General features: G+C 49.5%; 1 protein-coding gene across 5 annotated transcripts in view; it reads right to left on the bottom strand.

Moving 5' to 3' along the window:
- LOC138107691 (phosphofurin acidic cluster sorting protein 1-like) overlaps positions 1–13335 on the bottom strand; it is a 52956-nt gene that overhangs the window by 9052 nt on the left and 30569 nt on the right. For all 5 annotated transcript variants that reach the window (XM_069009231.1, XM_069009230.1, XM_069009226.1 and 2 more), the window contains exons 2-9: positions 11801–11888; positions 6014–6103; positions 5528–5653; positions 5166–5328; positions 4924–5015; positions 2907–2987; positions 2082–2141; positions 1297–1448 (exon numbers count right to left, since the gene is read on the bottom strand). In XM_069009231.1, the coding sequence (XP_068865332.1) occupies positions 1297–1448; positions 2082–2141; positions 2907–2987; positions 4924–5015; positions 5166–5328; positions 5528–5653; positions 6014–6103; positions 11801–11888 (852 nt within the window). The remainder of the gene's footprint in view (positions 1–1296; positions 1449–2081; positions 2142–2906; positions 2988–4923; positions 5016–5165; positions 5329–5527; positions 5654–6013; positions 6104–11800; positions 11889–13335) is intronic.

Raw genomic sequence — 13335 nt, 5'->3', positions numbered from 1 at the left:
CTGTAATGGCAGGTACCAGCACAAACCAGCACTCACTCTGGAATGCTGTTCAGTGACCAGATGTTTGCAAGCAGGCACTTGCAGAACCAGGGTGGGGGTCTTACATTTAAATACTCTCAACAGACTTTTCTTACAGTTTCACATAGTTTATACACATAAACCACTGTCTGACCACAGAAAGACCTTCCTTTTTCTCCCACAGCACCTCTGTCTCTGCTGATGAGAGACCATGTGAAACTCCTTTTGGAGTCCAAGCAGATCACTTAAGCAGCTTGCCCATGTGCCTGCTGTCTCCTTCACAATGACTTGTGGGTTTGTGGAAAACACGACTTCTGTCACGTTCCTGTTTTTTCCCAAGTGGCCCATGGGTTCCAGAACCCAGCAGATTTAATTTCAAACAGTTTGCCTGTGGCAAGCCATGCCTGCTACTCCTGCTAAGTACCTTCAGAGCGGATACCAACTACTCCAAATCATATTTTATATATAATATATATATATACATACATGTATGTATTTTTACATGGCAGGGGGGTTGGCACTAGATGATCTTTCAGATCCCTTCCAACTCAGGCCATTCTATGATTCTGTATATATAAAAACTACAGAAACAACAATGCCAAGTGAGCTTGGCTTGACTACAAAGAGACCCAGTGCACTATGATGCAGTCAAGTAGAAAGACAATAAAAGACAACTTTTCCACAAAAAGACAGCACAAAAGCATATGAGCAGAGAGGCCAGGTGAGCACAGATCACATGGGAGCAAAGCCTGATTTCCCTGCATGATCCACTGGAGACCCCTGTGCTAGGTCAGCAGCTCTTGGCAGAGTAAGTCACCAGTGCCTGGGGAATGGGGTGAGGAACAGCGCTGATGGTTGCTAGTCACATTTCCACAGAGGGTGGGAGCACAGCATGCACATCTCACAAGGACTGGTCCAAGCACTTACAAAGTGCTCAAAAGACAGGCATGCTTCAGTGTGGAGAGCCCAGAGAACACCAGGACTGTTGGCAGAAAGAGCTGGGAGCAGCTGGAGCTTAGATCAAATAGAACTCTTCCAGCAGATCAGTGTCAGAAAAATGGCAGTGTCAGGCTGGCAGAAAAATGAGACTAAATGTGAAGGAAGCCAGATTTAATGGGCAGTTTTGAGTGAGGAGCAAGTGGTGACAATAGAAGATGGCAATGGGAGTGGATGCAAGACAATGCCTGCATTAGCCCAAGCAACAAGAAAGGTGTTGGAGAGCATTTCTTCAGGTCCCATAAGCTGTGCTGTTGGCCAGGGACTCGCTGCAACCCTTACCTCAGGGTGGGCTTGGGTGTGCTGTGCACACTCTCATTGTCCTCCATCTCTGGGCCGCTGTCACTGTTGTTGCACTCTTCCAGGCTGTCATAGAGCAAGCCCAGGTCTTCTTCCACCTCCTGGGTCTGGTCTACAGGGTCAGAGTCCAGGACCTATGGGACCAAGCCCAGACAGCAGTGAAGAGATACGGAGTTACCTGCGTCCCAGAACAGGCACGTACAAGCTGCCTTTCAGTCATGAGGCACACCATGGCACTGTTCCCACCTTGGGGAGGCAAATCCAGGCTGTGGAAGAATCCAGTGACATTGACATTAGGCCAAAGTAGAGTGCCATGAGCATGACATCCAAAGGAGTCTCAGACACCCATCACACTTACTGGCAGTTAGACACCTGGGAGAACCTTCACTGGCTGTGCTGCACACGTAGCCTGGGCTGTCAGCCAAGACAAGCCATCCACAGGCTGATGTTAGCCTGCAGTCAGTCTAACTGACCCAAGTAAGATTGCCCCTGCAATGCCAGCTCCTGGTGCAGAGCCAGTGAGTGACAGCACTCTTCTTTCCTGGGCACCTCTCCCTAACAGGAAGGTGCTTTTTGATTTGAGCACAAGGCTCAGAGCTGCCTTCTTGAGGCAGAAGGCTTTGGAAAAGCCACATCCTAGTCTCTGCCATCTTTGGCACATCTCTGAGCTCATGAGCCTTGTGCTCCCAATGAGTGGGAATCTGCACTCTGACACCTACACATCTGCAGGAGACATTACCAGATGGGGCAGATTTCCTGTTTCTTACCTCTTCTGTCACTTTGAACCTCTTCAGCAAAGCCACAAATTTTTGCTTGAAGTTTGGTTGCTAAAACAGAAGAAAGGAAGAAAAAAAAAGATCAGCAAAACTATCTAACAACATTCCAAGCTGATTAACATACAGGCCATGGTTTTTCTCTCTAACATGCTGTCCAGAGGTCCAAGGTCAGCTATGATTGCTCTCTCTCTCTCTCTCTCTCTTTTTAAATTTGCTGTAGGACTTGGACTACCTCTGTACTCCACAAGAAGCCACTCTCTGGGCATGAGGGAGGATGCAAGGACTCATACTTTCTCTGCTACAGGCTAGAATAGCACTTCATTTAAATCCTTTTTTTCCCCAGACCATCAAAAGTTGAAGAACAAACTCAGGGAAAAAGTGGCCAGGGATCTGCAGGGCTGAAGTCAACAGGGATGAGAACTTTGGAGAGCAAGGGTCTGGCAGAGCAGCTCCTGCCTTCTGCAGACATGCAGAGGAGCTGCTAATAGTTCACCTTTCCTTGTAGCTACCTTCCCCTTCCTCAAGAAAGGAAAGAGACCGTGTCACAGCAGGAAGTCAAAACTGTGTTGCACACAGATCACCACTGATACAAAGCCAGGCTGAACACAGTACAGACCATGAACTGGGATACAGCTCTGAGCAACAAGCTAGCTCATTAATGGCAAGAGTTTTGCTCCTTCTCAGAGCCAAGGGCTCTCTCCCCTGCTCTGCATCAGTGCCAGCATGCCCCCTTCCCAACAACCCTCACTGCCTTCAGGGAGGGGAGAAAGTGAATCCCTTCCATCCCTTTGATCGTGTTGTAAATGCTGATGTTACTCTGGTCATTGATGTGGTTCGGATCATTTTCCTCCTGGCCTTCTTGGTTTTCCTTAAGTCATCCTCTTCATCAAACAGATCCTGCAGGCAAAAAGTCACAGCACATCAGAACAACTAAGTTCAGGAAGCAGCACCTCCTAAAAGTTCCCCTGACCCATTTGCCCTCCATTTTGAAAAGCTTTGATCCACTCTGCTCCCAAAGTCTTGTTTCTCATTTCTGCTACCTCTGTCTATGGACCTCCTTCTCCCTCCTTAGCACTGTCCCCCTTCAGACCTTCTTTCCCAGTACTTCTGTCCCCAGGCCCCTTCAGAGAAGAATCTATCAGCAGGATTAAGAGGAGACACAGTCTCCTCCCGTGTGTTGTTCTCCTGCTCTCCCCTCTCCAGAGTTAGCTCAGAGAGCACAGCACATGAATCATAAAAAAACATTTTTTCCAGGGATCAGCCTTAACAATATGCACAACTCCCAGGGACATGGGCCCCTGATGTATTAACCCAGCATGATGGGACAGGTAATCTGAAGGACCCTGTGAGAGACTGAAATGTTAATGGTTAATGACTTGAACAAATGGCCATTTGCAAAAGCAGCAGGTGCTTTGCTGAGGCCCAGCAAACTGAAGGGGAAGAGAAGAATTTTTGGATGTGTGGTGGAGAAGCCTCTGACCTGCATAAGAACAGCCTAGGTGCAGAAGGGTGAGCACGCATCACCAGAGGTTGACCACGACAAACCAACCTTAGTTTAGCAACAAGCTGGGTTTTGAGCCAGATAAAGGAAGAGGCCACAAGAAGCAGATCCTGCTGGGTGGGATAATGCTTTCCATCAGGCCGATATCCGCCCTTACACAACTGGCTCAGGTGTAAAACTTCCTCCCCCATCCACCCCCCTTAGGCCTGAGGGTATTCATCCCTTCTGATGAGGCATAACTGGCTCAACTACACTGAAGTGAGAGAGAAGGTGCCAAACTATCAAAGACCACCCCCCACCCCCAAGACTAATTTCTGAGGCCTTTCACCAGAGGACTGCACCTAATCGACAGTGTGACATCAGACAGTGTAGAACTCCCCCCTCCAGGGGAGGTACTTGGGCATTCCCCTCTAAACCTGAATGCATATTAACCATTGAACTCTCTGTTTCAGGGGTTTCCCCCATCAAGACTGTGACCATCAATTTGACCAAGCAACAATCAAGTCTAAATCCACAGGTGGTGATATTTTCCACTAACTACTCTTATCCTTTCTTTACCTCTCTTTCTTTTTCTTACATATTTTCTTAAGTGGTATCTTTATACTTTTATACTGTTGTATTACTATAGGTAATAATAACCAAAGTGGCTACACACCTCCTTTGCATTGCAACCAACTTGTTCTGAAACAAACCTGCCATATAGATATATATTTATTAACACTGGTCATCCAGTGTTGTTGCACTCTAATCTGCCCCAAGGGATCTATTCAGAAGAACTTCAGCTACCCTCAGATTATAACAACTTTGAGCAGGGTTTTGTCCCTGTGCTTTATCTGCACACTACCACAAGGTTTTTTGTGGCCTCAAGTACAGGCACCACAACAAGAGAACAGCAAACAGCAGTGACACAGCTCATCACAAGGCTGGGATGGGTCTGCCAACTCTGACCATTTTCAGACCTAGACAGTACTTCTTCCTAGAATCCCTGCTCTCTCTCAGACAGTGAGGAGTCTCTGACCTGTTATCACAGGGAGAAGGGAGAAAATCATGGTACAAGATGGAGCGGGCTCAGCAGGGGTTTTCTGCTGCAGACCAGACAGCTCCAAAGACGGGTAAGATCTATGGCTCTCCAAAGTCCCTTGCCTCACCATGGACTTGACAGCAGCCCACAGTTCTTTTTTGCTGTCAGGTGTTATGGCTCTCAGCCCTCTGAAACAATGCCAAATATTTACAAGGGGATGAGAGGGCTCAGGGTGATCAAGAACCTCAACTCCTGACTCTTGCCCCAGAAACAGGACCAGGACACAAGGCATCTTGCCAGGCCGCCCTTACCTGACCCTGCACAGCATCATCACTAGCTTCCTGCTCTGAGGAGAAGCTGTCATCCTCTTCTTCAGAGTAGTTATCAATGTCTGGGGAGCGATCTGAAAGCAGACAGTGCAAATGCCCCAGCTAAGCATGATGCCTGTCATGGCTCCCATGACAGGACTGGCATTGCTGGCAGCACTGGGGGACACACTCCATCGTTATCCGTGCCCCAAACATTTGCCTGCAGGTCTGAGCACTGAACATACCTGATGCTTTGATTTTAGGACCTGAGGGGACACTGCTGTCCTCATGGTCAATGGGTTGACTGGACAAAGAGTAGATGCTGATTTCAGCCACTCGAATGTTCACATCCTTCATGTTGCTGTGGAGGCCCAGGAGTTGCCCGCCATCTGTTGGGTGCTGCATGACCTAGACAGACAGACAAGCTCCCTGATAGGGCACATTGATATTGACACAATGGCAGCTGGCAGCCCACCCCCTCAATATCACAGCCAGACAAGCCAGAACAGTCACAGCAATGAGACCCTGCCTGCCAGCCCAGTTTCCTGCCCAGTGCCGGCACAGGAAGGCCATGTGGGACTCCCCTCTTGTTCCCAGCACCCTATACCTCAGCCATGTTAATGATTCCCACTGCCAGGGTCTTGTAGCCCAGGATGGTGCGGTTCTTGTATCTCTTCCTCCGCTGCAGCATGATCTGTAGTTTGTTGCCATCTCTCTTGAGGAAGTGTGGGTACTGGGGAAGGGAAGCACACAGAAGATGGCAGCATGAGGGCAGGGCTCAGCATGACACACAGGTAGAAAACTCTTCCTCAGTGCTGATGTACAGCAGGATCTGACCTGCTGAGCTTTGAGGTGCCCCTCAAAGGCCACCTGCGCCTATCCATCATCCTCCAAATCCCAATGCCCAGCAAAACAATCCCTGGAGCAATGGAGCAGCTGGCCAGCAGCAGGAAATTGTTCTGCTATGATCTGGGCATGGGCAACCACAGGAGGGCCCTCCACAGAGGCTGCGCCTTTCACACTTAGCCCCAAGGTTGTGCTTGCTGAAAAATGCCAGGCAAGGGAGCCCAGGGGACCAGGCAACACCAAGTACCTGCAGTGAGAAGGTCAGCTCCAGCTCGGTCTCCATCAGGCCCCCAGGCGGGAGGACGTATTCATTTGACCTCAGGACCCGCTTTGAACCCTACAAGAAGATTGGCAGACACACACACTGAGCTCGACCAGACTCCACTGCATCACACACACAACTCAGTGGTGTTCACAGCCCATAAGGGAAGAGAGAATGCCTTGACTCTGTTCTGTTCCACCTTGCAGAGCCACCCTTCACACACCTACCAACACTTTGCAAAAGCCTGCAGTATTCCCTGAGCTGATAGAGGCCTCTTCTCCTTGCCCACCTGCCAGGGAGCACTTGCTCTTCACAAGCCTACTCTGTTTAATCTGGCTCTCTGCACCTGGAGTGCCAGTTCCATGCTGTGGAGGGACACTCCTGGAGCCAGAGGGAGCCATGCAGAGGGAAGGAAAGAGTCCCAACACACTGCCTGGCTAGGAAAGGGACAGGATATAGTGACATCTCTGCCCCTAAGCAGACAGATCCAGTGCAGATTCCTGTCTAAGCACAGCTGGCAGGATGGCTCTGCTGGGACCAAGGCAGGATGTCCAGGAGAACAGGGAACTGCTTGCTTAGCTTGTGTCTCAGAAAACTCTCCTAGTCTTTTCCTCAGGCAACAGTCTTTCTCTCTCCACATACAGAGATGGTTTTTACCAGAAGGGCAGTCAGAGAGGCACTCTAATCATGTTCCCACTCCAGCTCTTTACTTCTGCCCTGTCTCTCCTACCTCTATGTCTTGGTTTCTGACAGAGACACTGAATGACTTGGGGGCACAAAAATGCTGTCTGCATGCACCAGGCTTCTCTTGGCTGCAGGGTGGCACAACCCACAGATCCTCCCAAAAGCTGTCTGCGATGCTGTTCCCAGAGACCATGCCAGAAGCAAGGCTTTCCTGCAAAAGGTCTTCCTAAAACGGAAGAGAGGAGGTGGAGCTCATCCCCTTCACCATCTGTGAAGCCTTCCTGGCCAAGAATGCACTGACCCTTCCTGAACTCTTCTCTGATAACAGATGATAGGCAGTCACAATGACAGTGACCATTTACTTTAGCACATTTACCATTTTCTCTTTGTTGCAGAGAGACCGTCCACCAAAGATTCATTCTTTCATCAAAACACAGATAGAAGTGCAATTACTCTTCTTGAAGATGCTATTTCTGGGGAAGGAGTTATGGCAAAGAAAAGGTGAGGATACCCTGGGTGGTGTGTCCAGGAAGTGAAGGTTTCATAAACTGCCATTTACCACTATGGCAGTTACATGCCCAGCCTCAATCCTAGGTGAACCCAACCCCTCAGTGAAATGCCAGTGCACATCCATGTGGCATTGCAAGGGCTGGGACAAAGGCTGCTTCATTATCACAGTGCCAGGACAAGGACATAGAAGTACTGAGGATCCTCCATCCTTTGAGAAATTCAAACCTCAATTGGACAAGGCACTGAGCACCTGATGTGCTCAGCTGTTCTGAAATTTGAGCAATACGAGGCAAGACCAATTTCTCTGCAGAACAGTTGAGTACCCCTATGACTACTACAGAAAAACTTAATATCAGACTGCTACAGTGAAAATCACAAATGACAAAGAGTGTCAAGGAAGGGAAAGGTGCAGAAGATTGAGAAAAAGACACAGAAAAGCAGTAGGGACAAGTGGTGGTCACAGATCTTTTCCTACCTAAGAGCTGAAAACACACAGGAGCTTTCACTACAGCACACAGGCACGCGATGCCCAGGTCTGGTTTGCAAGGTACAATCCCAAATTTCAGGTATAAATCTGTCCTGATTGGTCTGGTTTATAAGAGGGTTGAGGTTAGAACAGCATACCACCCATGGAAAAGGAGAGAGAACTAATATAAGTACTGGACTAGGCAGACAGCAAAGCACTAACCAAAATTCAAGCTGAAGGTGCATTTTGGGAGAGAACAGCCCATTAATATACTAAACAAATTTAGGGTTTAGCTAGGACTGCTCAGGCAGGAGTGTAAAATACTACAAGTGGTTACAAAGAGATAAGAAACAAAGCATGAGTGAGGCATAAAGAGAAAATTCTTGTTCCAGTTTGAGACAAATTTGGAGGAATGTCCAAAATGAACGTCCTCTGATAGAAGGCGGATTTCACCTGCCCCTCCCCCACCAGGTTGAGGAAAAAAAACCCATCTTCCTTGGAGGAAAGTGAAAGGAAAAAAACCTATTTATTTAACAAACACAGTGCACACAGGCATGGGGGAAAAAACAAAAGAACAACGCTAAATAATAAAACCTCTTGCTATGGAGAGAAACCTGGGAAGATTTTAGAGTCCTTTCTGTGGGTGTGGCGTCTCTCTCTCCTCTTCAGAGCTGGGTTTTCAGTGTAGGCCCCTCCAGGCCAGAGATGTAAGGTCTCCCAGGTATATTCTGGTGCTGCCAAACAGTTCCAGAAGAGAAGAAGAAAAAAACCGAAATCCCAGGAAAAAAAAGTTTAACTCACTGTTTCTCTCCAGAGAAACAAAGCCAAAAGGTGGCTGAAAAGCAGGGAAAAGGGGGCTTCCTCCACTCTTGCTGCCGCAGAAGCACACAGAGCAGATAGAGTGACCCTGGAGCACAAACTGCTTTGAAAAGTTCATCTGGCTTTTTTTTTTTTTTTCTTTCTCTCACACCCAGTTTTAAAGACACAGAAAGACACAGGATTCATGCCTGAGCATAGAGCGGCAATAGGGGATACACATCATAAAGTCACCCCAAGACGACTCTGCATAGTAAGAAAGACCAAAAAAACCCAAGCTCCTTCAGGGAGCAGGGCTGGGGCAGTGGGCAGGCCTGGAAGAGGCAAACGACCTTTTTAGCCTGGCCTATTTTGTAGCACACATTCTTGTCTGCTGCATAGTGACTGCCAATATCATGTCTCTGCAGTAGAACCAAGCTTTGAACCTGAGTCACCAGCTGCATCCTGCAAACAGGAGCAGGAAGATCTGCATCCACAGCACCTGTCACAGGAGCTAAAAGTTCTGGGAGTGCTGGGGTTTGTTTTCTTCTTTCTTTCTTTGATTGTTTCCTCTATTCATGGCTCAAGACAGGGTGTTTGTGAACTACATGCTCTCTGCCAAGAGGGAACACTGTGTTTCCCTTCGTGCCATAATCAGTTGCGATACCAAGGCAGGTATCTGCAGCTTTATGGAGCTGAGCCAGCACATCCGAATCTCTTAGTGCCACACTGAACAACACACAGAAGGAAATCTCTATGACGTCTCCAGTCTGTTAAAACAAATAACGAGGGATAAAGGTTTGAAAACTACTCAAGTGAATGAGAGACATCCCCTTTTTCACAGTAGTTCAGGCTTTATCTCACTCAAATCCATGGAACATTATATATTCAAATCACCTCTGGGAAATGGGTAAGTTCTGTAGACATAGAAAGTTCCCTTAGTCCTTTAACTGTGGTATTTTCAGATGAAGGAGCAGGTAACAGCACATGGCACACTTGGAAGCTGTCTCTTAGGACCAGAAGGGCACTGTGAGAAGATCAGGTGTTCTGGACAGCCTTACACTGTCCTTTGGGTCACGTACATTTTTTGAGCAAACTGTCTCCAGTACCGGAGCTATTGTCTGGGTGCCAGCCCCATTCAGGCAGGGTCAGAGATTTGTTTCCATGCAATCTTCAGAGCAGGAACTTCCTGACCCTAACCGAACTACTACTGAAATGAGAGAAAATATAGCTCTCCTTTCCTCTAGTCCCCAGCTGCCCCCTTGGGAATTTGCAGGTCTTTTATAAATTATATGCATCAGCTGTTTCCATCCAAAAGATGGAATGCTCACTGGAAAGCCTTCAAACAGTTTCTTACTAGTGTGACTCATCTGTTACCTAGGAGAGGAGCAGGAGGAATGGATCCATCTGAGGCCACTCTGTAGGCACACTGTGCTGAAGCTGCCTACAGCCTCCATCTGCCTTCCAGCAGTCCCAAACCCTGCCAAGGCAGCTGGTCAGGAAGGTGGAAGCAGCCTGGGGAGGCACACAAACTCACCCCACTCCCACAAGGAGTGCTGAGCCACGGGATAATGTGGCCAAAAGCATTCTCCTTCAGTTTTCTTCAGCTTTGCAGGGAGCCTACACCAGCATGCAGCCACAGCTACACTGCCATGCAGAGAGGAGGTGACCGTGTTTAAAATAAATCCCTGAATTTAGCCTCCATTCCCTGGCAGGAAAAGGAGCCCTGCAGTGAGGAGCCCCTGTGGCTTTAAACTGCTGGGACCTATTAATTTCTTCTGCCATCAGGGTGCAAGACTGGCCTGTGGTGGGGTGGGGGTGGTCTGTTTGAAAGAGCTGGAGTCCCACTGTGCAGTCTCTTCCACAGTCCCACATTTGCAGCGTGTGAGGGCTGTAGCTGAGGCCGTGCACGCTCAGCACATCAGCCCCAGCATAAGTGGCTGTGCACAGGAACCCAAGGTTCCCCAGTGCAGAGAAGCACAGACAGCTTGGGCTGACTGTGCAGGGGAGAAGTGAGGGACCACCCCAGCCCTCCCAGTCAAGTATGACCCACAGCCCCCAGCTGGCTGCCAGCCCCCCAGTCCTGTGCTGCTGTCAGCTGTGGTCCAGCCTTGATTGCTTCCACATTTCCAAGGGCCAGCCAGGCAGCTCTCTGCTGCTCACCTTGTTTCCTTGCTAAAGCCTGCACCAAAGGGACACAGGTCTCAGGGGTCCCAGTGCTTTCAGCTCTCCTGAATGACACCTTACACACAGTGATGGAAAGGCTGGCAAAGTGGGACACTGACCAATAGTGTGTGGACCACAGCCTCCTCCTACTGTCCTCACTCCCTGCCCCATGTTTCACACATTTTGCTTTCAGTTTCTTCTGTGCAAGTGAATCAGGTCTGCCATGAAGGCAAACTCCAGCTCCCAGAGCTCCACTAATACTGCAGCTTCCAGCATTAATCCAGGATTTAGATCCTAATGTGTGCGGCACAAAGAGCTCTGTGGGAGCACAAAGCTGCTGAGCTCCCGACCCACGGTGCTTTCAACAGGATCAGCTGCTTTCGTGCCAGCTGACAAGAACGAAGGAAGGACACCAGCACCCCAGCTGGGTCAGGGAAGCTGTGGCCAGGACAGTATACTCAAGATGCATTTTGCTTCCACGATGTCCTTTGGCAGGTGGAAAGGACGTGCCTGCACTGCCAGGAACCCATCTCTCCACCACCAGGTGCAGAGAGGGAGGGGGGATCGCACATATCAGGATGGTGGCAAATTCCCCGTCCCCTTGGTGACAAAGATCATCTCCCCTCCCCTCTGCCTGGTTCAGAGTAGAGGTACCAGGACTACCATGGATGCAGAGAGAAAGGGAAGGGATAGTAGAGGCAACTGTGAGATCAGACAGAGCACAAATGTCAGCAGAACATTATGCAGAGACGCTGATCCCTTGCACCCTTCCCTTCCCACCCTTCACTCCCCAGGGAGTGATCTGGATGGAAGGCACTGCCAGAAATCATCCAGCACTGACCCTCTCTTAAAGGGTAAGGAACAGCAGTTTGAGAGGAGGGCCTTGGCTGAGGCTGGCAGGGAGGCATGACACATTCTGTCCCAGTGTCTGACTAAATTAATTCCTGATACAAGCCAGCACCAGGTAGCTTGCTGCTGTCCCTGGGGCATCATTCCCACCTGCCTGAGAGCCAAAATTTCCCTAAGCATGCTAACCGAGACAGAGGGGTTGGTTGGCACGAGGCAAGGGACATGCAGACCAGCACTTCACAGAGGGCACAAGGATGGGCTTGGCTTGCTGCCATCAGGCAGCAGCAAGGAGAGGAGCCTACCTGAATCTTCACAGCGATAAGCACAGAGCTCAGCTCTTTGTCCAGCTCTTTCAGCACCGTGAGTTTCTTCAGGCGCAGACTGCAGAGCCTGTAAGACAGAGAGAATGGGACACATTCAGGCACCACCATCCCTGAGGCCCTGCCACATGGTACCCGGCGCTCGGAAGGCAGCCTGGATGCTTGGCCCAGTCGCAGGCACAAGCTTGGCCTAGGAACGCTGGCATTCACGCGCCACGGAGACGGCCCATTGGGGAAAAAAGGAAAGAAGGAAAATTAACAGAGCTAAAGCAGGCTTAAGGGATTAGCATGCAACAGGAAGTCCAACAGCAGGCCATGTGGTAAAGAGATCCCTTCCCAAGCAGGGCTGTTGCCAGCTCTGCTTAAATCTGCCTTGGCCACAGTACTATTTATTTATAAACCAAAGCACTTAAATCCACTCTTATCCTGGACTTAGTTAAGGCAAATGTTCCATGAAAACATCACAACTCAGCTCTTCTCTTGCACGGTACCACACAGAGCTGACTCAGGAAGCAGCCCCCCAGGAGGCTTCATACAGCTTCAGCCACCCTGACAACCTCAAATCCTGGGGACTCAGCATGGTAAGTGGCACTTCCAGAAAAAAGCTAGGAAGGATCCTGAGGTTAAGTGAGAAGAGCTACTTTTGCTGCTTGAAGGATTAGTCAGTGCCTGTGAGACAGCCAGCCACTCCGATCTCCTGCCTAGGAGCCTGCAGCAGGACTCTCATGGAGACTACTTGCAAGGAACTCTGCGTCAGGGAGGAAAGCCAGACCTGGCTTTACCAGCAGTAAGAGCACGCTGATGTTTGCAAGTTACCCTCTGTGCTCCACGGCTGCATTGCTGCAGACTCTAGTTCCCAGGGCTTCTGTGGATATCAGCATGCTGGACCTGAGGTTCAGGCCACCCTTCCTGGAGAACAGATTTGGCTACTACCAAATATACTTCTGTCTGACACACTGTGCTCTCTGAAGGCCTGCTTTATTTCTGTTTAAAGGAAAAAACCTGCTCTTGCTATGCTGCTGTACAGCAGCAGTGTAGAACAATCCCAGAGATGAAATGATAGTGAAAAGGGAAGGACAGAGGCAAACTGCAGGACAGGTTTAGGGCTTAGCAAGCACTCCCCTCCTACCATGTCCCTGTCCTCCCTTCTAAAATAATTGTAGCTTGTGCAGAAGGTTTCCTGGACTGTGACTGCAACCCTGCTGCTCTGCCCTTCATGTTCTGGTCTCTCCTAGTGGAGACCAGAAGTCAGGAAGCTGGGTGTGCAGGGAAGCTCTGCACACTTGTTTGCCAGATGGCTGTGTTCTTTCAGCCAAAACCCAGGGCTACGCACCCTAAGCTCTCGTACTCTGTGCACCCCAGCACTACAGTAAGTGGTCCCATCTCTGTCCCCCCTTCCCCTCTGAGCCTCTGTTTGTAGGAAGGGAGAAACCTTATCACCTGGGGCAGGTTTCTTCCTCCCCAGAAATACTTAGGTATGGTTAGGGGCGAGCTGCAGGGAGCACAGCCAAAGACAA

The sequence above is a fragment of the Aphelocoma coerulescens genome, chromosome 3 (assembly GCF_041296385.1).
Source record: "Aphelocoma coerulescens isolate FSJ_1873_10779 chromosome 3, UR_Acoe_1.0, whole genome shotgun sequence".
Lineage (NCBI taxonomy): Eukaryota > Metazoa > Chordata > Aves > Passeriformes > Corvidae > Aphelocoma > Aphelocoma coerulescens.
The sequence above is the reverse complement of the archived record's forward strand: the minus strand, read 5'-3'. Positions and strand labels throughout refer to the sequence as shown.